General features: G+C 53.6%; 1 protein-coding gene across 2 annotated transcripts in view; it reads left to right on the top strand.

The window, feature by feature from the left end:
• BICRA (BRD4 interacting chromatin remodeling complex associated protein) overlaps positions 1 to 26794 on the top strand; it is a 97207-nt gene that overhangs the window by 51453 nt on the left and 18960 nt on the right. Inside the window, exons 2-7 of one of the 2 annotated variants that reach the window (XM_064381113.1) lie at positions 14996 to 15097; positions 17319 to 17364; positions 17470 to 17512; positions 19597 to 19662; positions 22878 to 24830; positions 25495 to 25671. In XM_064381113.1, coding sequence (XP_064237183.1) covers positions 17324 to 17364; positions 17470 to 17512; positions 19597 to 19662; positions 22878 to 24830; positions 25495 to 25671 — 2280 coding nt within the window. In that variant the 5' untranslated portion in view covers positions 14996 to 15097; positions 17319 to 17323. Of the gene's footprint in view, positions 1 to 14995; positions 15098 to 16891; positions 17365 to 17469; positions 17513 to 19596; positions 19663 to 22877; positions 24831 to 25494; positions 25672 to 26794 lie in introns of those variants that run through there. The other variant, XM_021668515.2, reaches the window with a different exon arrangement.

The following is a 26794-nucleotide window of genomic DNA, read 5'->3' as shown; positions in this document are numbered from 1 at the left end:
TGATGAGTTTGGACAAATACTACCTGTATAAGCATCACTCAGATCTAGCTACAGAACACGTCCATCATCAGACAAGCCTCCCGCACAGCCTTTCCCAGTCATTCCTCCATCCCTCCCTTGAAGCCGCCACACCTGATTTTTTCCCCAGTATCAATCAGTTCTGGATGTTCTAGATCTTACACAGACTCACACAGTGTATAGGCTTTGGTGCCAGGCTTCCTTTGCTCAGCATGATCCATTTTAAGACTCATTTGCGTTGTTGCATGTAGAAGTCCTTCATTCCCTTTTTTTGTTTGTTTGGTTTTGGTTTTTGAGACAGTATCTTGCTCCGTCGCCCAGGCTGGAGTGCAGTGGCACAATCTTGCCTCACTGCAATCTCCGTCTTCTGGGTTCAAGCAAGTCTTCTGTCCCAGTCTCCCAAGTAGCTGGGACTATAGGCACCTGCCACCACACCTAGCTAATTTTTGTATTTTTAGTAGAAACAGAGTTTCACCTTGTTGGTCAGGCTGGTCTTGAACTCCTGACCTCAGGTGATCCACCCGCCTCGGCCTCCCAAAATGCTGGGGTTATAGGCGTGAGCCACCGCGCCCGGCCCTTTATTCCCTTTTATAGCCAAGCTGTATTCTGTCGTGTGGAAGTATCAGTGTATCCATTTACCTGTTGATGGCTGTTTGGGTCATTTACAGTTAGGGGCTTTTATGAATAAGGCTGCCGTGAAAATTTTTATACAGGTGCTTTTGTGGACGTATTTTTCACCTCCCTTGACTAAATGCCTTGGTATGACATTGTTGGGTCATAGAGTTGATATATGTTTAACTTTACTTAATACAGGCTTTTAATTCTCTTCTGGGATACGATGTCTAGGAGGAGGCCATTCCAGGGATGTCCGGCAGCTGAAGATTGTCAGGCTAGTAGGCCAGCATCCCTCTGATACTCTCTCTCTCTCTCTTTTTTTTTTTTTTTTTTTTACCTGAGTGTGTTTGCTAGGGAATCCCTGATTCTCTTAACCTTCCCCTCAGGAATGCATAATGGCTGCTGTGGCACCGGTCATTGTCATTGTATTCACAGCAGTCTTTCAAGCAAAAAGAAGGAGCAGGAGCCAACAGTCTTCCCAAGACAAGATTCTGCCTTTTTAGCCAAAGGTGAGACTTTCCCATAGCCACAGTGAGCTGCAAGGGAGTCTGAGGAGGAAAGTTTCTGGCAAAGGAGCAGGGGTCTATACTCACTGCGGTCCATCCTCTGTTGACCAGGATATTGGGGTTGGAAGTGATCATCAGACCCTGGGCAGCTTCTTCAGTCCTCCTGAGCCTCAGAGAAAACTTGGTGGGGCCCCTTGGTCAGGGGCCTGGACCTTGACCGGGAACTGGTGGCTTGTGTTTGATACAAGAACAAGAACCCCAGAAGGAAAACTAAAGCGGCGGAAGCTTCTAGGCTGGGCGCGGTGGCTCATGCCTGTAATCTCGACACTTTGGGAGGCCGGGGCGGGCAGATCACTTGAGGTCAGGAGTTCGCCAGGCGGGGTGGTGGGTGCCTGTAATCCCTGTTACTCGGGAGGCTGAGGTAGGAGGATGGCTTGAACCTGGGAGGCAGAGGTTGCAGTGAGCTGAGGTCGTGCCACTGCACTCCAGCCTGGGTGACAGAGCGAGAGTTAATCTCAAAAAAAAAAAAAGAAGCTTCTAGAACAGTGGTTCCCAGAGTGTGGTCTATGCCAACAGCATCAGCATCACCCGGGAACTGGTTAGAAATGCAGAGTCTCAGGCCACACTGGGACCTGCTGATTCCCAAATCCGTATAAGAACCAGTGGTCCACAGACTGTGCATATCCCGGGGACGTGTGTTTCCCCTTTGCTTCTCTTAGCTGCGTTTTTTTTTACCCTGAATTCGAAGGCTGCTTTGTTGCCTGATGACTTGTGAGGCCCTGTGTCCGGTGATCACAATAATTTCTTTTGTCTTCCCTTCATCCACCCCGAAGGCCTGTGCTTCACTCTCTCACAGGGTTTTTCCTGCTTCTCATAAGCCAGCATTGAGAAAAATCCAAACCCTTTTGAGATACCTGGTTTTCTTGGCAAGGCTGCAGCTTTATAGCTGTATTTAGAACAGCATCAAATGGTGAAAAGGGAAAAGAGAAGAGCATAAAGCATTTCTAGTTTGTAACTACCTGTATCAAACAGGCTTTTAGGAGTTAGACACCAGTCGCTTTATGAGCAATCTAAGCTTTATGGGGCCCACTTTACTTGGTTAAACTAATTCAATGGTTTTAGAACTCTAAAGGTCACTAAAAATGAAGACGGTGTAGATTTTAATTGCTCTTCAAATTGCTCTTTCTCTGTCTTCCCCAACAAGGGTGGAGGTGGGTAAAGAACCAACATTTTTTCCCCCTGTTTTCCTTCTCAGGCTTTGAAATAGACACATCATGCAAGTGGCTACATAAGCCAGCTCTTAGGGGGCTTTTGCATGCAATTGAAAATGGTGCTTTGTTCAAGAGGGCATGACTCTGTGGCGTGTCCTTTGTATGAATTGGGAAAGGGGACTCCTTTCTCCATGTGGATGCCACCTTCTCTGGGGCTCACAGGTATGCGCAGAACCTGGACTGGCTTTGATGCCCCACTTGCCCCTTTGTCTGGGTTTCTTTGTGCAGTGAACAACCTGTGCAGCTGTACATGGTGGTGCATACACACACGCGCGCATACACACACACACACACACACACACTTTCTTTTCTTTTTTTTGTTTTTTGAGACAGGGTCTCCCTTGTCACCCACACTGTAGTGCAGTGGCATGATCCTGGTTCACTGCAGCCTCAACCTCCCAGGCTCAAGCCATTCTCACACCTCAACTACCCAAGTACCTGGGACCACAGATGCACACTAGCATGCCTGGCTAATTTGTTAAAATTTTTTGTAGAGTTGGGGTGTCACTGTGTTGCCCAGGCTAGATGTATATATTCTATACTCGGTACATATTATACACTGCTTCTCTGTCTGAGAAACTTACATGTACATTAGTTTCCCATTGTTGTAACAAATACCACAAATGCGGGATCTTAAAGCAGAAAGCTAGTCTTGTATAGTTCCAGAGCCCCTAAGTTCAAAACCAAGGTGTTAGCACGGCCACTGGGGTGGTCAGAGCTGTGCTCCCTCCGGAGGCTTTAAGGAAGAACCCTTCTTCACCTGGTCCAGCTCCTGGAGCTCTGGGTGGTCCTTGGCTCGTAACCACCTGACACTAAGCTCTGCCTCCTTCCTCACATGGCCTTCTGCTCTTCTGTGACATCTCCTTTGCTGTTAAGAGGACACTTATCATGGGATTTTGAGCCTACCCAGATAATCCAGGACAGTCTCGTCTCAAGATCATTCATCTAATTATATCTGCAAAGACCCTATTTTCCAAATAAGGATGGCCACATCCACAGGTTCAGGGATGTTTACATATTTTTTTTTGTCGTGGGGGCCACCATTCAACTCACTACAAAAGAAATACATCCTAAGAGCTTCAGTTCTAGGCATCACAGCATGTGAAGTCCATATCCCAGGTGAACACATCACCTGATTTGTCTGTCTGACCAAGGTGCACGGGAATGACTCATTTAAGGCATTTCTTTTAAATTGCTTTTCTTCTTTTTTCCGTTTTCTTTTCTTTTCACTGTATAGAAGTCTTCTGCCAGATCGAGGCATTTCAGGACAACGCAAGGGATAGAGGCCCTGGCCGGGTGGTAACTGGTGGAGGTGGGAAACCTGTCACGGTACTCCCTGCTGCATAGGGTAGAGGGGGAGATGGCCAGGCTGGCACCATCATGTAGTTCCCATGGGCTTAGGAGTCTCAGCTGGCTTCAGATCCTGGCTTTGGGTGACCTTGGGCAAGTACCCACCCCTCTTTGGCCTCAGTCTCCTCATCTGGGTAATGGGCATGAGGATCGTGGCATCTGCCTCAAAGGGTTGCTGTGAGAATGAAATGAAGTAAGATGAAGCACTTAGTCAGCACTCCTTGGCCGGGGCGATGAAGATGATGAAGTCGGAGATGACTGTAGCCAAGGGCTCATGGGACAGAACCTGACCTCAAACGCCCAGATTCCCAAACACCAGGGAGGCTCCCAGGCAGAGATCAGACTTGTAGTTTGAGCAGGTCTAGCTGGTGGCCGGTGAGGAAGGGGGTTGGTGGGAGGAGCAGGGGCCAGAGGGAGCCAGGCCGGGGAGGTGGGCTTCCTGTGATCATTTGCACATGGCATCTCGGTGTCCAGCGCGGGGCAGGAATAAAGGAGGAGCCGAGGCTGCTTGGGCAGCATTTATTACCAATCAGTAGGGAAGCTTTTGAGTGTTTTAATGACAGAAGCAGCCAGATGTGAAGAAGCCAAATATGAACCCAGGCTGGGTGGTGGGAGAAATGGTAGGGCCTAGGTTTGGGCCAGAATAGTGGTCATGAGAGGAGGGCACAGACTGGAGAGATTTGGGAGGTGGCACAGATAAAACTTGGATGAGTCAGGTATGGGGTCACAGTTGGTTCCTAGTCCCCAAAGAGAGCTGTATCAGTGAGCTGTTGCTATGTAACAAACAGCCCTAACCGGCCACAGTGGCTCATGTCTATAATCCCAGCACTTTGGGAGGTCGAGATGGGAGGATCGCTTGAGCCCAGGCATTTGAGACCTGCCTGGGCAACATAATGGGACCCCGTCTCTACAAAAAATTAGCCAGGTGTGGTCACGTGCACCTGTAGTTCCAGTTATTCAGGAAGCTAAGGTGGGAGGATCCCTGGAGCCCAGGAGGTCAAGGCTGCAGTGAGCCTTGATTGTACCACTGCAGTCCATCCTGGGCAACAGAGCGAGACCCCGTCTCAGAAAATCAAAACAATAATAAACAGAAAAAGGAAAACCATGATCCCAACGATTAGAATTTGGACTGGGCTTAGCTAAGTGCTTCTGGTCTGGGCTGGGTATCTGTAGTCAGCTGTTGGGCAGCTGGTGGCTCTGCATTCAGGGCTTGGCTGACTGTTAATTGGGGTGATGAGCACGTGGCTCTCATCCTCTTGCCGGCCAGCCTGGGCTTCTTCACCTGGCAGCTGGGCAAAGAGTGGAAGCATGCCAGGCTCAGAATCACACATATCACTTTCACCGCATTCTGTTGGCCAAAGCAAGTCAAGAAGCAGCCCAGGGTCAAGGGCTGAAGTAATAGACCCCACTTTTTTTTTTCTATTTTCTGAGAGTTTTGCTCTTGATGCCCAGGCTGGAGTGCAGTGACGCGATCTCGGCTCAGTGCAGCCTCCGCCTCCTGGGTTCAAGTGATTCTCTTGCCTCAGCCTCCTGAGTAGCTGGGATTACAGGCGCATGCCACCATGCCCAGCTAATTTTTGTATTTTTAGTAGAGATGGGGTTTCATCATGTTGGTCGGGCTGGTCTTTAACTCCTGAAACTCCTGACCTCATGATCCACCCTCCTTGGCCTCCCAAAGTGCTGGGATTACAGGCATCAGCCACCGCACCCGGCCCCCACTTCTTCATAGGAGGAGCTGCGAAGAGTGTGGGTTGAGGAAGGAGAATTTTTGGCTACTTTGCAATCAACCACAGTGGGCTTTGCTTCAAATGCCTTTCCACCAGGCCTCTCCCATTTTGTTTGGCCTCTCTTCTTAACCAGTGACCCACAAAGAACAGCCCCCGACCCATGTGCAAGGCCTTGCCCTGGGTTGCAAAGATACCCAGAAATGGAAGCTCTTTTGCCTCAGGTTGTATTTGGCTGCAAATAATGGGAAACCAAATAGTGGCTTAACCCATAAGGATTAACAAGTCTGGAGGGGGTCAGCCCATGAAGTTCTTAACAACACAGTCTGGGCTGGCTGACTGTAGTCAGCCCTTGGTGCAGGGGCTCATGTCTGAAATCTCAGTACTTTGGGAGGCCATAGTGGGCAGATCACTTGAGGTCAGGAGTTTTGAGACTAGCCTGACCAACATGGTAAACCCCGTCTCTACTAAAAATACAAAAATTAGATGGGCGTGGTTGCTCACGCCGGTAATCCCAGCACTTTGGGAGGCTGAGGTGGGCAAATCACTTGAGGTCAGGAGTTGGAAACCAGCCTGGCCAACATGGTAAACCCCATCTCTACTAAAATACAAAAATTAAGATGGGCGTGGTGGCAAGCACCTGTAATCCCAGCTACTTAGGAGGCTGAGGCAGGAGAGTCACTTGAACCTGGGAGGCGGAGGTTGCAGTGAGCCGCGATCATGCCACTGCACACCAGCCTGGGCAACAGAGCGAGACTCTGCCTCACAGAAAAAAACACGATCTTTTTGTCAACTCCCAGCGACCATCCTCTGCGGATGGACTTTTCAGCATCAGGTTTGTTGTCTCATGGTTGCAAAACGGCTGCCACAGCTCTAGTCATCGCAACTGTATTCAAAGCTGGAAGCAGCAGCAAGAGACTGTCTGTCTAGAGAAGCTCTGTCTTTGTATTCTGGAAGAAACACTTTCCCTGAGCCTTCCCTGAAACTCTCACTGAGCAGAACCTGTCTGTACACTTTGGTTTTTACTATTTGCAGAACTGTGCTTACTTATTCTTACCGCAAGAAAGGCTGGCAAAGTGAGTGTCTGATAAAGGAGATAGGAGTGCCTCCGGCTTAGTTAAATTATTTTAAGGCTATTTTGACCACAACTCACAGTCCAAAATATATTTCTGTGTGACACAGTACGCACACGTGCACGTGCATGGACACACACACACACACATATAATTGAAACTAGTCTCTCAAATACTCTTACCATGTGTGATACACGTTAATGTTTTCTATTCTGTTCCATGCTCTTTCATTATTTAAAGCAGTTCCTGGTCACAGCCTGCTAATTTGATTTCATAACCTTCGACGGCGTGACCCATAGTTAGAGAAAGACTGGCCTAGAACGTTTTTGTTTACATCTAAGCGTCGGCAACTTCAGTGAGCAGAGGAGGAGGAGAGGTGGGGAAATGGTGTTTTGAAAAGCAACGGATAGACTTTGCCACAGCATGTGCACTTCCTATTGGCAAATGATAAAGTTCTGGAGACTTTCTTATTGGCAAGTAACCTGAGGGTCACTCCCATTTATATTGGGAAATTAAACTTGGCCTGCTTGTGGAGCTCAGAGGGCCCTTTTAATTCCGTACCCTGCTGGCAGCCTGGCTCCTGCACAGCTCCTGATGACAGCGCAAAACTCCGACTGCATTACAAGTGGAGGAGGAATTCACACAATTTTCTGGAAGGACACCGTGTCATTGTTGCGTCATGGCTGTTCTCTGGAGCCGTTTGTGGTTTTCAGGCCCGGCCTTTCCTGCTTTTTATAGTGTGGTGGTAAAGAGTGAGATCTTCAGAATCACAGGGTCTGAGTTCAAATTCTGGTCCCACGGTGCGATCTGGGGCAAGTGTCCCAGCCGCCTCTGAGTCTCCTTTTCCTGTAAGATGTGCGTCAGCATCGCTTCCGAGGGGATGGGGAGGGATCAGTGTGGAGTGAGCACAGGGGCCGGTACCCAGAAGCACTCAGGCGATGCAGGCTCTTTGGGGTGCGCCAAGCAGCTTCGGCTGCACGATGCCACCGTGACGAGTGAGCCTGGGTCGCAGTGGCTCACAGTGGCAGAGGCTCGCTTCTCGCACGTGTGTGTGCCATGGTGGGTTGGCTGCAGCTCTGTCTACATGTCTGCCCTGTCCTGGGACTCGGGCGGAACCTACATGATGGCTCTCAAAGCTTCTGCTCTGAACGGATACGGTGTGCCCAGTCCATCTCATGGAAGGAGAATCTTCCTCTAGGAGCGGGCCCACTGGGTAGAGGACAGCGGACAGATGGTTAAAAAGCCAGCGGCCAGCGTGCCACACCAGGGCTTGTCTCCAGGGTGCTGGTGACAATTTTGGGTCTGCAACCCTGCATACTAATTTCTGTCCCACCCCCGCCCGCCCGCCTGCCCGCCCCACAACCTCAGTCACTGTTTCAAAAGTTTTTGAGTGTGGGGTGAGGAGGGGTCCCCAGCGCCCTCCCTGGCTGAGAGCCACTGGCCGTGCTCCCCAAGCCAAGGATGGGGTCTGCTTCTGTCCTTTTGGTGTCCTCAGCACCCTCCCACCAGACATCCAGTAGGAGCCGACTAAATGCACATTTCACCAGGTTGCCCCTTGAACAAATGCATGGATTTGTTTAACTTCCTCTGCAGATTCGCTCATTCTTCCCACAGACACTTACTGAGCTCCTACTGTATGCCACATACTGTGCCAGCCCCAGGGATCTTGCCAAAGATTGCAGGGGACAAGACAAGCAAAGGTGCCTGTCCTGGGGGACACTTTGGTAGAGGAGACACACGTTAGTAAACAACAAACCATCAGACATATGTATGATATTTCAGGTTAAAGTTTCTTGTTTTTTTTTTTTGGGACGGGATCTTGCTCTGTTGCCCAGGCAACGGATGGTGCACTGGCAGGATCACAGCTCACTGCAGCCTTGAACTCCTGGGTCCAGGTGATTCTCCTGCCTCAGTCTCCTGAGTAGCTGGGACTACAGGTGTGCAAGACCATGCTAATTTTTTTGTTTGTTTTTTTAATCTTCACGTGTGTCTTTAAAGCCTTCCTCTGCCTGCCGGGTTGAGAGCAGCAAGATGCCGAGCTGGCCTGGCGTGGGGGCAACACAGTAAGGTGCCACAGCACCCCCAAAACTGCTCTTTTCCGCTGCGCTGATCTCATCTGGAAAATGGGAGTAAGACCAGCGTGGTGGGAAGGATTCAGGGAGACCTGGTACCTGGCAGTTTGAGTAGGACCATGTTGATGACCCCTGGCAGAAGCACGGGATCTGTGCACCCTTCCAAATCCACACCCAGGCCACGTGCAGCAAGAACGCCAAAGTGCGGCCGGCGCCTTCTGTCCCGCCTCACTGGGCTGTGGCCCGAGAGCTCTGGGAGTCGCCCCAGTAGATAGCGTCAGCAGTGGCAATCAAAGTGATCACAGCTAGCACACACACTGCCAACAGAGTGCTTCAGGACACGGATTTGAGGTGTTCATATGTAACAGTCCCATGGAGGATGTAGTGTTATCCTCCCTATGTTCCAGATGGGGAAACTGAGGCACAGGGGGGATAAGTAATTTGTCTTAGGGTACACGGCTGGGAACGGGAAGTGGCAGCCCAGGGAGGGGAGCTGCAGAACCGGTCAAGGTGCATTTGACTCCTGCTGTGAGCATGCGCATGCAGCAACCCCAGCCCCTTGCCCAATTTCAATTTTTTTTTTCTGAGATGGAACCCCACTTTGCTGCCCAGGTTAGAGTGCACTGGCATGATCTCGGCTCACTTCAACCTCTGCCTGCCAGGTTCAAACGATTCTCCTGCCTCAGCCTCCCGAGTAGCTGGGACTACAGGCGCCCGCCACCACGCCTGTCTAATGTTTGAATTTTTAGTAAAGACGAGTTTCACTATGTTGACCAGGCTGGTCTTGAACTCCTGGCCTCAAGTGAGCCACTGCAGCCAGCCGCCTTGCCCAGTTGCTGACCTTCTGGATGCAGGGCAGGTCCCGAAGGTCAGTGTGAGACTGTGGAAACGAGGCTGGGGAGGGGAAAGGGTGGAAGCCAAGGCCCCTGCACCTCTGAGCTTTTCTCATTAGCTGGCCATGTTTAAAAACACTCACAAAATAACATCAATACCAATGAGATCAACACCAGTATCCTGAGCTGGGCACTGTACTGGGGGCCTGCAGTCCCAGCTACTTGGGAGGCTGAGACAGGAGAATCACTTGAGCCCAGGGGTTTGAGACCAGCCTGGGCACCTGGACAACATAGCAAGACCCTGTCTCTAGAAAGTAAGAAAAATCTGACTTAAAAAAATACATTGGCATCAGTTATGCTCTAACTACAGACCAGGCCCTATTCTTTGTGCCTCTGCCCTGCCACATGAGAGGTGAGGACATGGTTGTGCCCATTTTACAGAGGAAGACATTGAGGCCCAGAGACACAAAGTCACTTGCCCAAGGTCACCCAGCCAGTTTGTTGGGGAGTGGGGATTTGAGGCCCAGAACTTGTGCCTGGCACTGTCACCCCGCAGGGCCTCTTGGCATCAGCCTGATGGGAGACATAGATGCCAGCCTGGGCACCTGAAGTTGGGGGGCATCTAAGAGGAACCCCAGACCTTCCTGTCATTGACATGTGTGTTTCCTTTCTTTTTATTTTTTGAGACAGAGTCTTGCTTTGTCACCCAGGCTGGAGTGCAGTGGCATGATCTCAGGTCACTGTAACCTCCGCCTCCTGGATTCAAGCAATTCTAGTGCCTCAGCCTCCCAAGTTCCTGGGATTGCAGGCATGTGCCACCACACACCCGGTTAATTTTTGTATTTTTAGTAAAGATGGGGTTTCACCAAGTGGCCGGGCTAGTCTTGAATGCCTCGGCCTCTCAAAGTGCTAGGATTACAGATGTGAACCACTGCGCCTGGCCTTTTTGTTATGGAAAGTTTCCAAAATATGCCAAGTAGATAGAACAGTGTGAGGAAGCCCCAGGGATCGATCCATCGCCTGCATCAGCAGTTCCCAGTGTTCTGCTGTTCTTTCTTCCACTCACCACCACTCCAGGATGATGATGCTGATGCTGATGATTGGCATTTTGGTTTTTTAGAGACAGGGTCTCCCTCGGTCACCCAGGCTGGAGTGCAGTGGTGCGATCTTGGCTCACTGCAGCCTCTGCCTCTCTAGCCTAGACCATGTTTTCTCTTCCATGCCAGTCACTTTATCACCTTTTCCAGTCTGAGGCATCCCAGGCATCCACAAAATAACAGATGCACACCGCCGCCACCCAGCCCTGCAATAGCGTTTGAGCATTTCTGTACAAGCCTGCTGAGTAGCTTGGACCACAGGTACCACCACCACGTGTGGCTGATTTGATGAGGTCTTGCTGTGTTGCCCAGGCTGGTTCTCCAACTCCTGAGCTTAAGCCACCCTCCTGCCTCAGCCTCCCTGCCTCTGCTGGGATTACAGGTGTGAGCTACCCGGACCTTTTTTTGAAATAAAATTTCCTGTGTTGAAACACACAAATCCGAGCTGTTAAATTCTGGTGAGTTGTGTTTTTTTTTTTTTTGAGACAGAGTCTTGCTCTGACGCCCAGGCTGGAGTGCAGTGGCGTGATCTCGGCTCACTGCAACCTCTGCCTCCTGGGTTCAAGCGATTTTCCTGCCTCAGCTTCCCAAGTAGCTGGGATTACAGGTGCGTGCCACCATGCTAGGCTAATTTTTGTATTTTTAGTAGGGACAAGGTTTCTCCACGTTGGCCAGGATGGTCTCGATCTCCTGACCTCATGATCCGCCTTCCTCAGCCTCCCAAAGTACTGGGATTACAGGCGTGAGCCACCGCGCCCGGCCCAGCTGTCAAACTCTGAACACTCATATAACCACACCTCAGTCACAACACGGAACATTTCCCTCTCCCCACGAAGTTCCCGTTCGTGTCTTTAATGTTGTCATTGGAATGAAAGCACACGAACACAAAATCCTCACTGAGAGCTCTGCAGCCCCCACTTGGAAATTCACCCTCGGGACTGGTTTGCAGAAGGCCCACCGGAGCTGCACCCCTCCTGTCTCTAATTCTGCTGGTAGGTAGGACATGCGCAGAGCTTGGGCCACACCTGCCAGAGCCAGGGAGGAGGCATGAACAGACGTGAACCCTTCATCTTGGGAGCTCGTGCACACCTCCGGGCCAGAAGCAAGGGCACCTGGATTCCAGAGGAAAAGAATCCTGTGTTCCAGGGTCTTGCGACATCTGCTTTCTGGATCTTTCTGGTATCCGGACCTAAGGGGAAGAGGAAGAGCCACTCGCCACTCCTGTTCCTTCCTCCCTCGTCCATGCCAGTCACTGTATCACCTTTCCAATCTGAAGCATCCCAGGCATCCACAAAATAACAGAGGCGCACAGCCCCATCACCCAGCCCCATGATACTGTCTGAACGTTTCTGCTGTATTTGTTTCAGATCCTACGAGAGAAATAGCAGGAGAGGGTGACCTGTGGGGTAGTGGTTAAGGGCGGGACCTCTGCAGTTAGTCTGCCTGGGTTCAGATCCCAGCCTGGGCTGAGCACAATGCCTCACGCCTGTCATCCCAGCACTTTGAGAGTCTGGGGCAGACGGACCACCTGAGGTCAGGAGTTCGAGGCCATCCTGGCCAACGTGGTGAAACCCTATCTCTGCTAAAAATACCAAAGTTACCTGGGCGTAGTAGTGCATGCCTGCATGCCTATAATCCCAGGTACTCGGGAGGCTGAGGCAGGAGGTTCACTTGAACCTGGGAAGTGGCGGTTGCAGTGAGCCGAGATCGTGCCGTGGCACTCCAGCCTGGGCGACAGAGCAAAAAAATAAAATAAAATAAAAAATCGCAGCCCGGCCCCTTACCAGCTACAGGATCTTAGGCAGATGACTAAGCTCTCTGAGCCTGTTTCCTCATCTACTGGGTAGGGATCACAGAAGCACCTGCCTCTTGGGACTTAGGGAAAGCAGAATGAGTTATACATGCCGGATACCTAAACCGACACCCAGCACATGGTGGGCCCGCAATCGCTGTGGGTTATCATCATCGTTACAGTCGGGCCTCGTTCTTTGCAGATCCCGTATTTGCGAATTCACCGACTTGCAAACATTGGTAACCTCAAAGCAGTGCTGGCCATTTGCAGAAGTGGGTAGAGTGGCCAAAAAAATGACGCCGGACATGCAGGTTCCCAGCCAAGGTCGGGCCCAGCGGCACTCTGACTTCTCGTTTCAGCTCAGATTGCAAAGCAGCGTCCTTTTTGCAGTCTGTTTAGTGCTGCGTTTTTCACATCTTTGTGTACCTCTTTTTATTTTTATTTTTTGAGACAGAGTCTTGCTCTGTCACCCAGGCTGCAGTGCAAGTGGCGCGATCTGAGCTCACTGCAACCTCCGCCTCCTGGGTTCAAGCAGTTTCATGCCTCAGTAGCTGCGACTACAGGCACCCGTCACCACGCCTGGCTTTTTTTCTGTTTTTAATAGAGATGGGGTTTTGCCATGTTGGCCAGGCTGGTCTTGAACTCCTGGCCTCAAGTGATCTGCCTGCCTCAGCCTCCCAAAGTGCCAGGATACAGGCATGAGCCACCACGCCTTGCTGTCTTCGTGCTTCTTATTGGTGATTTCTCTATTTAAAATGGCCCCTAGGCCAGGGGCAGTGGCTCACACCTGTTCTGAGCACTTTGGGAGGCTGAGGTGGGTGGATCACTTGAAGTCAGGAGTTTTAGACCAGCCTGGCCAATATGGTGAAACCTTGTCTCCACTTAGCCGGGTGTGGTGACACACGCCTGTAATCCCAGCTACTTGCGAGGCTGAGGCAAGAGAATTGCTTTAACCCAGGAGGCGGAGGTTGCAGTGAGCTGAGATCACATCACTCTGGGTGACAGAGCGAGACTGTGTTTCACAAAAAATAAAAGCATAGAGCTGAGTGCAGTGGCTCACATCTGTAATCCCAGCACTTTAAGAGGCTGAGGTGGGGGGATCACGAGGTCAGGAGTTTGAGACCAGCCTGGGCAATATGATGAAACCCCGTCTCTACTAAAAATACAAAAATTAGCTGGGTGTGGTAGTGTGTGCCTGTAATCCCAGCTACTTGGGAGGCTTAGGCAAGAGAATTGCTTGAATCCAGAAGGCAGAGGTTGCAGTGAGCCAAGATCGCATCACTGCTCCAGCCTGGGCAGCAGAGCGAGGCTCTGTCTCAAAAAAAAATTAAATAAATAAAATAAAATAAGTAAATAAATAATAAAACGGCTCCAAGCAGGGTGCAGAAGTCTGGTGTTCCTAAGGGCCGTAAGGCTGTGATGTGCCTTATGGAGAAAACACCTGTGTTAGAGAAGCTTCCTTCAGGTGGGAGTTACCGTCCTGTTGACTGTGAGTTCAATGTGAATCAATCAACAGGATGCATTAAATAAGATGTCTTCGTACAGAAACATGTGTATGTCAAGGTGCTGTATCGATTGATGGGCTAAAAGCCTTGCGGCCAGAGCCCAGCAACAACCCAGCCTTGCGCTTCCCCCAGGAGAAGCGCCTCCGTGTCCACTGTGACTCTCTAGAACCTCTCTACTGCAAATAGCAAGACTGGCTGCATCCTGTTAGACTGGAGTGCCAGTACATGACTTAGTATAATGTTACATGCCATAGTGTGTGTGCTACACATGTGTAGTGTACGCATGGCATACTGGTATGTATAGTGTTGTTCTCTGTGATTTTAATTTTTTTTTTTTTTGAGACAGGGTCTTACTGTCGCCCAGGCTGGAGCGCAGTGGCGCAATCCTAGCTCACAGCATCCTTGACCTCCTGGGTGCAAGTGATCCTCCTGCCTCAGCCTCCCCAGTAACTGGGACTATAGGCAAGCAACCATGCCCAACCAAAAAAAATTTCATTTTGTAGTGACAAGATCTCCCTGTGTTGCCCAGCCTGGCTGGTCTTGAACTCCTGGGCTCCAGCGATCCTCCTGCCTCAGCCTCCCCAAGTATTGGGTTTACAGGCATGTGCCACCACGCTAGCCATTTTGTGTCATTTTAAACTTACATCTTTTTGTTTTTTTTGAGACGGAGTCTTGCTCTGTTGCCCAGGCTGGAGCGCAGTGTCGTGATCTCAGTTCACTGCAACCTCCGCCTCCCGGGTTCAAGCAATTCTCCTGCCTCAGCCTCCCGAGTAGCTGGGATTATAGGCACCTGCCACCATGCCTGGCTAATTTTTTGTATTTTTAGTAGAGATGGGATTTCATGGTGTTGGACAGGCTGGTCTCGAACTCTTGAGCTCATGATCCGCCCGCTTCGGCCTCCCAAAGTGTTGGGTTTACAGGCATAAGTGACCATACCAGCCATGTTGTGTGATTTTAAACTTGGATCTGTCTTTAAACTTCACTTGAACGTCGCCGTTTCAGCCGCCCATCTTTCTTTCGTCCCCTCCTGAGTCCATCCCTCTCCCGTCTGCTTTCCATAGCTCTGTCCATCTCTGATCATGTCTCTTGCCTTTTCTCTGACTTATTTACTCACTGCCTGCCTCTCATTTTCTCCACAGCTGGCCCCCAAGAGGACTCTTTCCAAGTCCCCAGCTGGGGGCCCCGCGTAGACCTGGAGTGGACACGCCCCTCCTTCCCTTCATGATTCGTTTGTAGCGCAGGTAACCAGCAAAGCATCCCTGTTTGTTCTTGGAGGGGCAGCTGTCCCTCATTCCACCTCCCCAGCCCCACCCTGGCCCCTGGATGAGGAAGGAGCACTCCTTCCTGGCAGAGCCTAGCTAAGCAGCATCTCCGGCTCTTTCCTCTCCCACCCGGGCCCCCTGGGTCACCTGGGCCATCCCCCTGCCTCTGCATTAGCTGCAGGCAAAATCTTCCTCCCCGCCCCTTTTCCCTCTTCTCCAGATTCTTTGCAGACCATGCCTTTTCGTGCCCTCTGTGGGCGGGTTGGGGAGGGAAGGGGCTCTTTGGTCGCGGACGTGGTGAGACCGGGGAAGGAAGCCTGGAGGGGCCACAGGGGATATGGGGCAGGCGAGAGCACATCCTCACCGCTTCCTAAGGCAGCAAGAGGAGCCTCCTTGGGGACAGTCCCCACAGCCAGCCCCTGAGTAATTGGCATGTGGGGCTCCAGGGATGCATGTGTCTCTGTCTGTGCTGCAGGGAGGGGCATCTGTGAACCCCGGGAAAGTATGTGTCACATTTTTCACCCACATGCATGTTTTGGCGTGAAATGTGCATGTGTCGTCAGATTTTTCACAGCGTGATTCAGCGAATATCGCCCCCCGCCCCCAGCCCACTGTGGGAGGTCCTGGCCGGGGCTCTTCATTATGTAACAGCATCAGGGATGGGGGACCTGAGGGTGGCACTGAGGAGGCCACCCGTTAGGGGAGTTGAGAGTGTGCTGTCAGAGTGAGGGGCTGTGAACCAGCCGAGGGTGCATGTAAGATTTCATATGTGGGGTTTTTGGGTGGGGATGGTGACCCATGGCAGTTGTCACATTGTCAGGTTTGGGATCCCCTATCCCAAGGGAAAAAGAGAGTAAGGGCACTCCATGGTTCTGAGCTGTAAATTCCCACCATTCAGGGATGGGGTCTTCTTTCCCATTGTGTATTTTGTGTGTCGTTGGGAGGAGAGGTGGGCAGAGGGTGCAGGAAGAGATGGAGGGATGAGTGACTGGAAGGATGGGTCTGTGTGGTGTTTGGCAGAAGGGAAGGAGGGGTGGTTGGATGGGAGTTTGGAAGGATGGAGGTATAAGCAGGTAGATAGATAGAAGGACGGGGGCGATGGGTAGGTAGATGGGTGGAAGGATGGAGGATGGGTAGCGGGGTGGAAGGATGGAGGGCGGAAGAGACTGATGACTGGAGGGAGGAAAGAGGAAGCTTTGGAGGGACGGTTGGCTGGTTAAATGTTTCTGAAGGCTGGTTGGATGTTTGGATGGATGAAGAGGTGGATGGATGGATGGAGGCAGGGAAGGGAGGGATGTTTTGGAGGGTGGGAGGAATATTTGGAGGAGTGTTTGAAGGGACGAAGGCTAGATGGATGGGAGGGTGGATGAGTAAATACATAGAGCATCTGCTTCCCCGTGGGGGTGGCACAAGCTAACATCGCTGAAGTGCTCAGACAGTGCCTGGCACCTAGTGAGCGCTCGACAGATGTTAGCCATCCTCATCCTCATCATTCAGATCATGGGCTCAGCCTTGCCCCAGAGGCTTCTCTGACTCAGAGTGCCCATCCTCATGAGCCCCTCTCCCTTGCTTCTGCCTCAGTTTCCCCACCACCCTCCTCTTCTTTGGTAACACACTGCAGACGTCTTCAAGGACCACCCAGAGCCTTGAGCCACAAAGCCCTTCTCGTTGCCTACACTGGCTCCCTCACTCCTTCGCCCGTTTATATGTAGGGCAGACTCTCACCACACGCCCCATGTCCAGGGAGACAGGACAGCGGGGTGGTGAAGAGCAGGCTCGGGAGCCAAGCTTCCTAGGTTCCAGGCCTGGCTCTGCCACCTGCTTCCTGGGAGATGGAGGATGACCATCACGGTGCCTCCAGTTCTCCTTTGCAAAGTACAGGCCGCAGGGCCCCTTCTGCGATACCCCAAGGATTAGCTCAGTGTGTGTGAAGCACAGTCAGGACTCACTTAGTCTCAGGTGATACCATCATCAGGGGCTGGGAGAGTTGGAGGGGAGGAAAAGGACCCTGTCCCTGGTCAGGGGTTTCTGGCTGGGAGGGCACCTGGGAGGTGTTCCTTGTCCCCATCTATCCCCATGGACTCAAGGGAACAGAAACTCTGACCCCCTCCAGGGGGCTCCCCTGAAGGGAGGGGGCCAGGCAAGCTGCCAAAATCTAACCTTGTCTCCCTCGCCCTCTTCCTGACCCCACCCCATCCAGTGGCGATGGATGATGAGGATGGGAGATGCTTACTAGACGTGATTTGGTGAGTAACGGGCTCCCCACCCCCCCACCCTCTGTCTCAACCCCCTCCCCTCCCTGCCCTCCCCAGCTCCTTACCTCCTCAGCGTCTCTTCCTCTTTTCTTCCAGTGATCCACAGGCCCTCAATGACTTCTTGCATGGATCCGAGAAGGTAAGCATTGGCGCAGGGAGAGGTGTTCCCTGGGTGGGGGCTGTATAACTGGGAGTGAGGGACAGTGAGAGACCTGTCCCCTTGATGCAGTGGCCATCTGCCTTGTGCCTTCTAACGCCAGGTGCCAGAGTTACAACCTTGAGCAAAACTCACGGTAAACCCCGTCCTCCTACCATGTACACCTCCTTGGTAAACAAAGAAACCGGTCACTAATAAAGGTGATGGCGAAAAGTCCCATGTAGAGTATGATAAAAAATAATGTCATTTGCACAATGAAAGAGGTTTTAAAGAAAATGAATGGGTCCCAGGGGCCCCTTTAGACAGTGTGGTCAGGGAGGGACACACGGGGGAGGTATTGAAGGTGAGACCTGAAGGATCACAGGGAGGTGTCCAGGCCAGGGTCTCCTGGCAGGGGGAAGAGCAAGTTCAAAGGTGGGAGTGAGCTTGGTGTGGCTGAGGAACAGGAAGGAGGCTGGTGGGGCCAAACTGAAGGGAAACTAGTAGGAGGTGAGACTGTAACAGGGAAAAGTCACCAGGTTGTGCAGGCCTGGAAGCCCCTGATAGAGGGGTTGTTATTTTTATTCTGAATGTGACAGGCAGCTCTGATGGGCTCTTAAACAGGAGAATGCCATATTTGATTTGATCCCCAGAGAATGGAGCAAAATAAGGAAAAGTGGAAGTCTGTTGAGCTCTGAGCAGCTCTGTGGCTGTGTAACAGATTATCCCAGCATGCAGTGCCTTCAACATTTGTTAGCGCTCTTGCAGTATCTGAGGGTCAGGAATCTGGGAGCAGCTTAGCTGGGTGGTTCAGGCTCAGGGACTTTCATGAGGCTGCAGTCAAGCTGTGGACTGGGGCTGCTGTCATCCGAAGGCTTGACTGGGGCTGGCAGATGTGCTTCCACCAGGACTCATTCTTGTGGCTGTTGGCAGGAGGCCTCAGTTCCTCACCACAAGGGCCTCTCCATAATGCTGCTTGAGTGTCCTCACAGCATGGCAACTGGCTTCCCCCTGAATGAGTGATCTGAGAGAGAACAAAGGAGGAACCCACAGTGCCCTTAATGACCCAGTCTCCAAAGTCCTACATTCTTCCTCCATCACACTGTATTCACTAGAAGCCAATCACCCAGTCCGGCCAGCGCTCAGAGGGAGGAGAATTGAGCTCCACCTCTTGAAAGAGAAGTATCAAATAATTTGTAGAGCAGATACACGAGCAGTGGGATGATGGTGGCCTGGGCCATGGTGCAGGCAGCAGGGCAGGCGTGCGGCACTGTATTTGGGATCTATGTGGGAGGTGGCATCAACTAGACTTGCTGGTGGATTTGATGCTGAGGGGCAGAGAGTGTCCAGCATGGCTTCTGGATTTCGGCTTGAGCAACTGAGTGGATTCTAGTGCCATTATCTGAGGTTGGGAGTTTGGGGAAGATTCCAGAAGTCAAGGTGGTACTGGTGGATGTCCAAATTGGGGTTCTAGAGAGATGTCCAGCTGGAACAAGAAATTAGGGAGTCCCCAGCCATGGCCAGACATTCACTGGGCACTTAGGTGGATGCCAGGGCCTGTTCCGGGTGCTAAGGATGGTGCTGGGAATCCGATATGGCCCCGCCCTTGCAGAGACGGCACCGCACGCCTTCTCAATCGTGGGCATGCCAGGCGCTCGGACTCCCTTGGGAAAGGAGTACTCAGTGAGAAGGGACAGGAGCCATTGGAGGAGGTGGCACAGGTGGCCACTCCTGAAGGCTGTGCTGCAGGAGAGACTGGGGCCTCTGGCAGGGCACAGCTTGGGCAGAGGCATGGAGGCTGGCTTCTAGGTTCTGGAATTCAAGGCAGGCACAGCAGGAGAGCTTCACAGGCCAGGCTCCGGGACTCAGAGCTGGGGATGCCTTGGGTTTTAGGCCGGCACCCAAGCCCCTGGCTTTGGGGCCTCTTTCCGGCGGGGAGGGGCAGGCAGACCGTTTCCCGTAACCTCAGCCCTCTTCCATCCCACCCGTCATCCTTTTGTCCCAAGTGACCCTAAATTGGTTTCTGCCCCAGAGCATGGGCCTGCTCTGCTGACCTTTGACCTTGGATGGGGTGGGTCTTGTTGCAGCTCGACAGTGATGACCTCCTGGATAATCCTGGGGAGGCCCAGAGTGCCTTCTATGAAGGTCCTGGGGTAAGTGCCGTGGCTCCCAGTCATCGCCTGAGCTCTCCACGCCGCCAGTGGGAGGGGTCCCTGGAGGCAAGAAGGGAGGCTTGGGCTCATCTCCTGAGGGCTGTTGATGGGAGAAGGGCGGAAGTGGGCCACCAAGGGTGGCTGGACCACCCTGGCAGTGCAAAAAGGAGCAGAGCTGGGGGACCCTGGAGGTGGCCAACATGGGCAAGGCCGACCGCGCCTTGCAGGCCCTTCGGGGAAGAGGTGGGAGTCCCCGAGGCCTTGGAGTCCTGGAGCAGCCGGTGCAGAGTGGTTTTGGGGAGCTGAAGCGGATGTGGGTTGCAGGGCTAACAGGGGCACTGCTCTGGAGAGCAGGGGGCTGGAGGAGCCTGGGGTCCTGTCCACCTCAGCCATGGCAGGGTGTGACCTAGGGGAGGGGCCTCGTCACCTACAGACTTTAGTCTTCACCTGGACAGTCAAGACAGGTGCTGAGCAAAGCCCAGAGCAGGCAAGGCAGAGGACATTTATTGAGCACCTACTATGTGCCTGATTGTGCCGGTCCCATGACAAAGTGCCAGTTGTCCACACCACGGTGGCCACCCCTTCCCCTTTCTCCCTCTTCTGCTGCTGCCTTCCCCCTCCTTACCTTTTCCTCCCCTTCCTTTTCCTTCAGCCTCCCCTCTCCCTGTCTCGCCTTCCTCCTTCCCCCTCCTCACCCTCCCCACCTTCCCTCTTCATCATCATCACACTCACTCACCAAACACTTATCATATGACAGGCCTTCATGGTCATCTTCCTTTAGTTCTCACAACTGTATCATCTTCCAAATAGCTTACCTTTCATAATATAAATGGCGAGGAAATGCAATAATTTATATAACCTCGATACATTTGCAGGCCCGGTAACAGCGGTGATCCTGTTACTATTTTGTGATCACAATTCTTACCGTTACCATCATTTTCACATACCCTGAGGTCCGTGGTCAGGTTCTAAACACTCTCTGAAGGTGACGTCAGTGAATTTTCATAGGTACATACCCGGGGGCAGGTTGGCTGTGGCCGTCTGGCACATAAGAGATCGGGGGGTCACAGCGGCCTGCCTGGTCCTCAGTCGGTCGGAGGCTTAGCCAGAGCCGCGTCTGCCTGCCACTGCCTCCACCCACCGCTGGTTGACCCAGGCAGTACCCTCCCCTGTGGCATGAGGAAGGGACCAGCACCTTCCTCATGGGACTGTCACCAAAATTGACAGCATGGACAGTAGTAATGACAGTGCTGATGATAGATGATGCTTCTCGTGGCAGGTGCTACTGTGAGCCCTCCTGTGGATTTACTGAGAATCTTGGAAGCTGCGGGTTTTAATGGGTTATCTGGGCAGGTACTGGTGGAGATGAACTGCCGTATCGCCAGGCGCGGTGGCTAACGCCTGTAATCCCAGAACTTTGGGAGGCCGAGGTGGGCAGATCACGAGGTCAGGAGATCAAGATCCTTCTGGCCAACATGGTGAAACCCTGTCTCTACTAAAAATACAAAAAATTAGCCGGGCGTGGTGGCACGTGCCTATAGTCCCAGCTACTCGGGAGGCTGAGGCAGGAGAATTGCTTGAACCCGGGAGGCAGAGATTTCAGTGAGCGGAGATCGCGCCATTGCACTCCAGCCTGAGTGGCAGAGCACGACTCAGTCACAAAACAAACAAACTGCCGTATCATAAGTATTGCTTGTGGGGCTTTCCACACATATGCAAGTGGACATTTTTCCATGAGTGTGCTGGGTTGCAGTTCAGGATAGCATGAAAAGCACTTAAAAAGCATTGAGCTCACAGTGTGGCTGGCATGAAAGCTCACAAATGGGAGCCACCCACTGCTGACGTGAGCTTGACTCCACCAGAACTACAACCGCTTGTTGGAAACCTTTAGGGCCAGGCGTGTTGCAGAATTTCTTCAATTCTGGAAAAGTGGTACCAGGTGTGTTGTGTGTGTAATGTCACACGCTTGCCTCTCGGTGGCCAGACTTACGGAGCCACATCATGTGGGTAGATGGATCCCACCCAAAGTGCCATGTTGGTTCTGGTCAGGTTTTGCTGCCATAAGAGCTATGAAAATAGTCTCAGTTCTTAGAGCTTTTCAGGTTTTGTAATTACAGATAAGTGTTGTAGGCCCGTATGACCATTTAAACAGTAGTTGCTTGTTTTTATTTATTTCTGTTTTGTTTTTTCAAGATGGAATCTCGCTCTGTCGCCCAGGCTGGAGTGCAGTGGCAGGATCTCATCTCATTACAGCCTCCACCTCCCGGGTTCAAGCCATTCTCCTGCCTTAGCCTCCCAAGTAGCTGGGGCTGCAGGTGTGAGCCACCACGCCCAGCTAGTTTTTGTGTTTTTAGTAGAGATGGGGTTTCACCATGTTGGCCAGGCTGGTCTCAAACTCCTGGCCTCAAGTGATCCGCCTGCCTCAGCCTCCCAAAGTGCTGGGATTACAGGCGTGAGTCACCATGCCTGGACTTTATTTTTGGTTTTTGAGACAGGGTCTTTACTCTTGTCACTTAGGCTGGAGTGCAGTGGCATAATCATAGCTCACTTAGCCTCGAACTCCTGGGCTTAAGCAATCCTCTCACCTCAGGCTCCCAAAGTGCTAAGATTACAGGCGTGAGTCACTGTACCTGGCCAACAATAGTTTTTTAAATTACATTTTACTGATGGGTACAGATGGAGAAACTACGGTCAGATCAAGCCCTAGGTTACACAGCTAGGCCTTGGCAGAGCCAGGATTTGATCCCGGGTCCAGCCAATTGCAGAGGGAATGTTCTTTTTTCTTTCTTTTTTTTTTTTTTTTGTAGTCAGTCTAGCCCTGTCGCCCGGGCTGGAGGGTCATGGTGTGCTCCTAGCTCCACTATGCAACCTCAAACTCCTGGGCTCGAGTGATCCTCCCACCTCAGCCTCCCAAGTAGCTAGGACCGCAGGCACATGCTACCACGCCTGGCTAATTTTTCTTTTTTTAAATTTTTTTATGGAGACAGGGACTCACTGTGTTGCCCAGGCTGGTCTTGAACGCCTGGGCTCAAGCCATCTTCCTACCTCAGTTTCCCAAAGTGCTGAGATTACAAGCGCTAGCCACCCTGCCAGGCAGGAATGTTCTTTCTTGAACATGGCTGCCCTGTCACTTGAGCATTCTTTGCCGCAGCGGTGGCCTGAGCCTAGCCCCTTGCTAACCTCGCTCTTTCCTTCCCACCTTTCATGGCCTCCAGCTTCATGTGCAAGAAGCTTCTGGCAACCACCTGAACCCAGAGCCCAACCAGCCGGCCCCCAGTGTGGACCTGGACTTCCTAGAAGATGACATCCTGGGCTCTCCTGCGACAGGGGGCGGCGGCGGAGGCGGTGGGGGCACTGACCAGCCCTGTGACATCCTCCAGCAGAGCCTCCAAGAGGCCAACATCACGGAGCAGACGCTGGAGGCTGAGGCCGAGCTGGACCTGGGTCCCTTCCAGCTGCCCACCCTGCAGCCTGCGGATGGCGGTGCGGGCCCGACAGGCGCTGGAGGGGCGGCTGTGGCTGCGGGGCCCCAGGCCCTCTTCCCGGGCAGCACCGATCTCCTGGGGCTGCAGGCCCCGCCCACTGTGCTGACCCACCAGGCCCTGGTGCCGCCCCAGGACGTGGTCAACAAGGCCCTGAGCGTCCAGCCCTTCCTGCAGCCTGTGGGCCTGGGCAACGTGACCCTACAGCCCATCCCGGGCCTCCAGGGCCTGCCCAATGGCAGCCCTGGGGGCGCCACGGCAGCCACGCTGGGCCTGGCGCCCATCCAGGTGGTGGGCCAGCCCGTCATGGCGCTCAACACGCCCACCTCCCAGCTCCTGGCCAAGCAGGTGCCCGTCAGCGGCTACCTGGCCTCGGCGGCCGGCCCCTCGGAGCCCGTGACCCTGGCGTCGGCTGGCGTCTCACCGCAGGGGGCTGGCCTGGTCATCCAGAAGAACCTCCCGGCTGCTGTGGCCACCACGCTCAACGGGAACTCTGTGTTCGGAGGCGCGGGGGCCGCCTCGGCGTCCAGTGGGGCGCCCTCGGGACAGCCGCTGGCGGTGGCCCCGGGCCTAGGTTCCTCGCCACTGGTCCCAGCGCCCAACGTGATCCTGCATCGCACGCCTACACCCATCCAGCCCAAGCCCGCGGGGGTGCTACCCCCCAAGCTGTACCAGCTGACGCCCAAGCCGTTTGCGCCTGCAGGCGCCACGCTCACCATCCAGGGCGAGCCGGGGGCGCTTCCGCAGCAGCCCAAGGCTCCGCAGAACCTGACATTCATGGCGGCGGGGAAGGCGGGCCAGAACGTGGTGCTGTCGGGCTTCCCCGCGCCTGCGCTGCAGGCGAACGTCTTCAAGCAGCCGCCAGCCACCACCACCGGCGTGGCCCCACCGCAGCCCCCTGGGGCCCTGAGCAAGCCCATGAGCGTCCACCTCCTGAACCAAGGCAGCAGCATCGTCATCCCCGCCCAGCACATGCTGCCGGGCCAGAACCAGTTCCTGCTGCCCGGCGCACCCGCGGTCCAGCTACCGCAGTCGCTCTCAGCCCTGCCGACCAACGTGGGTGGGCAGATCCTGGCGGCCGCTGCCCCCCACACGGGAGGACAGCTCATCGCGAACCCCATCCTCACCAACCAGAACCTGGCGGGCCCGCTGAGCCTGGGCCCAGTGTTGGCCCCACACTCCGGGGCTCACAGCGCACACATCCTCTCTGCCGCCCCTATCCAGGTGGGCCAGCCCGCGCTCTTCCAGATGCCCGTGTCGCTGGCCGCGGGCAGCCTGCCCACGCAGAGCCAGCCAGCGCCTGCTGGGCCAGCCGCCACCACAGTCCTCCAGGGGGTCACCCTGCCCCCCAGCGCCGTGGCCATGCTCAACACCCCTGATGGCCTGGTGCAGCCAACCACCCCTGCCGCCGCCACTGGGGAGGCTGCGCCGGTCCTCACGGTGCAGCCTGCCCCCCAGGCGCCCCCCGCGGTCAGCACACCCCTGCCCCTGGGTCTCCAGCAGCCGCAGGCACAGCAGCCCCCGCAGGCCCCCACCCCACAGGCCGCTGCCCCACCTCAGGCCACCACCCCCCAGCCCAGCCCCGGCCTGGCATCTAGCCCGGAGAAGATCGTCCTGGGGCAGCCGCCCTCTGCTGCCCCCACGGCCATCCTCACTCAGGACTCCCTGCAGATGTTCCTGCCCCAGGTAAGCAGGGCGGGGCAGGGGAGCAAATGCCAGAGAAGGTGGCGGGTTTGGGAGGAGGAAGGTCCCTGGGGTGAGGGGCAAAGATCCAAATGTGGATGGCACTGTGGTAGCCTAGGGGGAGGGTCTCAGTCATGGCACAGCTGGCCGATAAGAGGAGGCCAGATGGCCAAGGGCCCTGACTGAACTGGCAGGAAGATGGATTGGCAGGCTGGCTGACTGACAGACGAGGGGCAGGACAACTCATTAGTCAGCTGGAGGGACCGTCGGACAGACAAGGAGAGGGACCAGCAGACAGACAGATAAGGGGAGGGACCGGGGACGGATGGACAGAGAAGGGCAGGCACTGGCTGGCCTGCTGACAGGCAAGGAGAGGGTTCTCATAGAGGAAGTGGACGAGCTGGGGACGGACGGACAGGCAGGTGGGGCAGGAGAGAGGCAGGGCAAGGTGGAGCTGGCAGAGGGGCTGACGGGAGCTCAGAATGGAGCCGGCGGCCTGGGTTCCGGCCTCCGTGGCCTCTGTGCCTGGCACCTCCTCGCCCACCTGGCTGCCCACCACCCCATCCTCTGGAGCCCTGGAAACATCGGCAGGGACAGGGGTCTCGGGTGGGGAGGTTGAGGGCTCATAGGGGCAGCCTTCTGACCTTGTGTGGGCTGCCCGTTGCAGGAGAGGAGCCAGCAGCCCCTCTCCACAGAGGGCCCCCACCTCTCCGTGCCTGCCTCGGTCATAGTCAGCGCCCCGCCTCCCGCCCAAGACCCAGCCCCGGCCACCCCCGTCGCCAAAGGAGCTGGCCTCGGCCATCAGGCTCCCGACGGCCAGGCTTCCCCGGCTCCGGCCCCCCAGGTAGAGGGACCCCAGCAGCCTATGTCCGCAGCACAGACCCAGCCTCACCCCTCCTGCGCGCTCTCCCGCTCCTCGCTCTCCGCCCTGCCTGCGTCTCTGTCCTGCTGATGTGGAACACAGAGCTCTCCTTCACCCCCCAAGTATTTCCCAAGTGTTTCCCAACAATCATGGTTGCCTGAGACCAGGGCCGGCCCTGGGGGAGCCCACACTCTGCAGGAATACAAGACACACACTGTTATTTCCTGAAATTGTAGTTATCACATCTGAATATGTGATGCATTCAGATAATTCACATTTCAGAAGGTACAGAAAGGTGCACAGGGGGAAGCCTGCCTCTCCTGAACCGGAGGTCCCTGTCCTTCCTCGGTGGTTTCTCGTATTTGTTACCTGGATAAATGCGATAAGGGAATCAAATATGGATTATTTTCTTCCGTTTTTACAAAAAGGGTACCATCCTCTGCCTGCAGTATTGTATCTTTTATTTAAAAAAATTAATCTTGGAGACCATTCTTCATTCTCTGTTTTTTTTTTTTTTTTTTTTTCTGAAACGGAGTCTTACTCCGTTGCCCAGGCTGGAGTGCAGTGGCATGATCTCAGCTCACTGCAGCCTCCACCTCCAGAGTTCAAGTGATTCTCCTGCCTCAGCTTCCCAAGTAGCTGGGACTACAGGTGCCTGCCACCATGCCAGGCTAATTTTTGTATTTTTAGTAGAAAGGGAGTTTCACCATGTTGCCCAGTCTGGTCTCGAACACCTGACCTCAAATGATCCACCTGCCTTACCCTCCCAAAGTGCGGGGGTTACAGGCTTGAGCCACCGTATCTGGCCCCATTCTTCATGCTCTTATATGACAGTGTGGTATTTAACTGTGGGCGTGTACTGTTATTTATTTAGCCAATCTAAATTGTTGTTGGGCTTTTGGGTTACTTCTGATCTTTAGCTATTATGAACAAGGCTACAGAGAAAGTTTCTGTATGTATGTTGTTTTGCAGGATAAGTTCTTCAAAAGGAATTTGCTGGTTCTAAAGGCATAGCATTTTTATCTCTGACAGATATGGCAATTACACCCCACCCCCCGTGGAGTATAAATGGGTTTAAAACCTTAATCAGCAATATATGATTGTG

The sequence above is a fragment of the Aotus nancymaae genome, unplaced genomic scaffold (genome assembly GCF_030222135.1).
Source record: "Aotus nancymaae isolate 86718 unplaced genomic scaffold, 86718_ANA_hifiasm-v0.15.2.pri h1tg000028l, whole genome shotgun sequence".
Classification (NCBI taxonomy): Eukaryota; Metazoa; Chordata; class Mammalia; order Primates; family Aotidae; genus Aotus; species Aotus nancymaae.
Note: the sequence above shows the minus strand (reverse complement) of the source record. Positions and strands in the feature narration are given on the sequence as shown.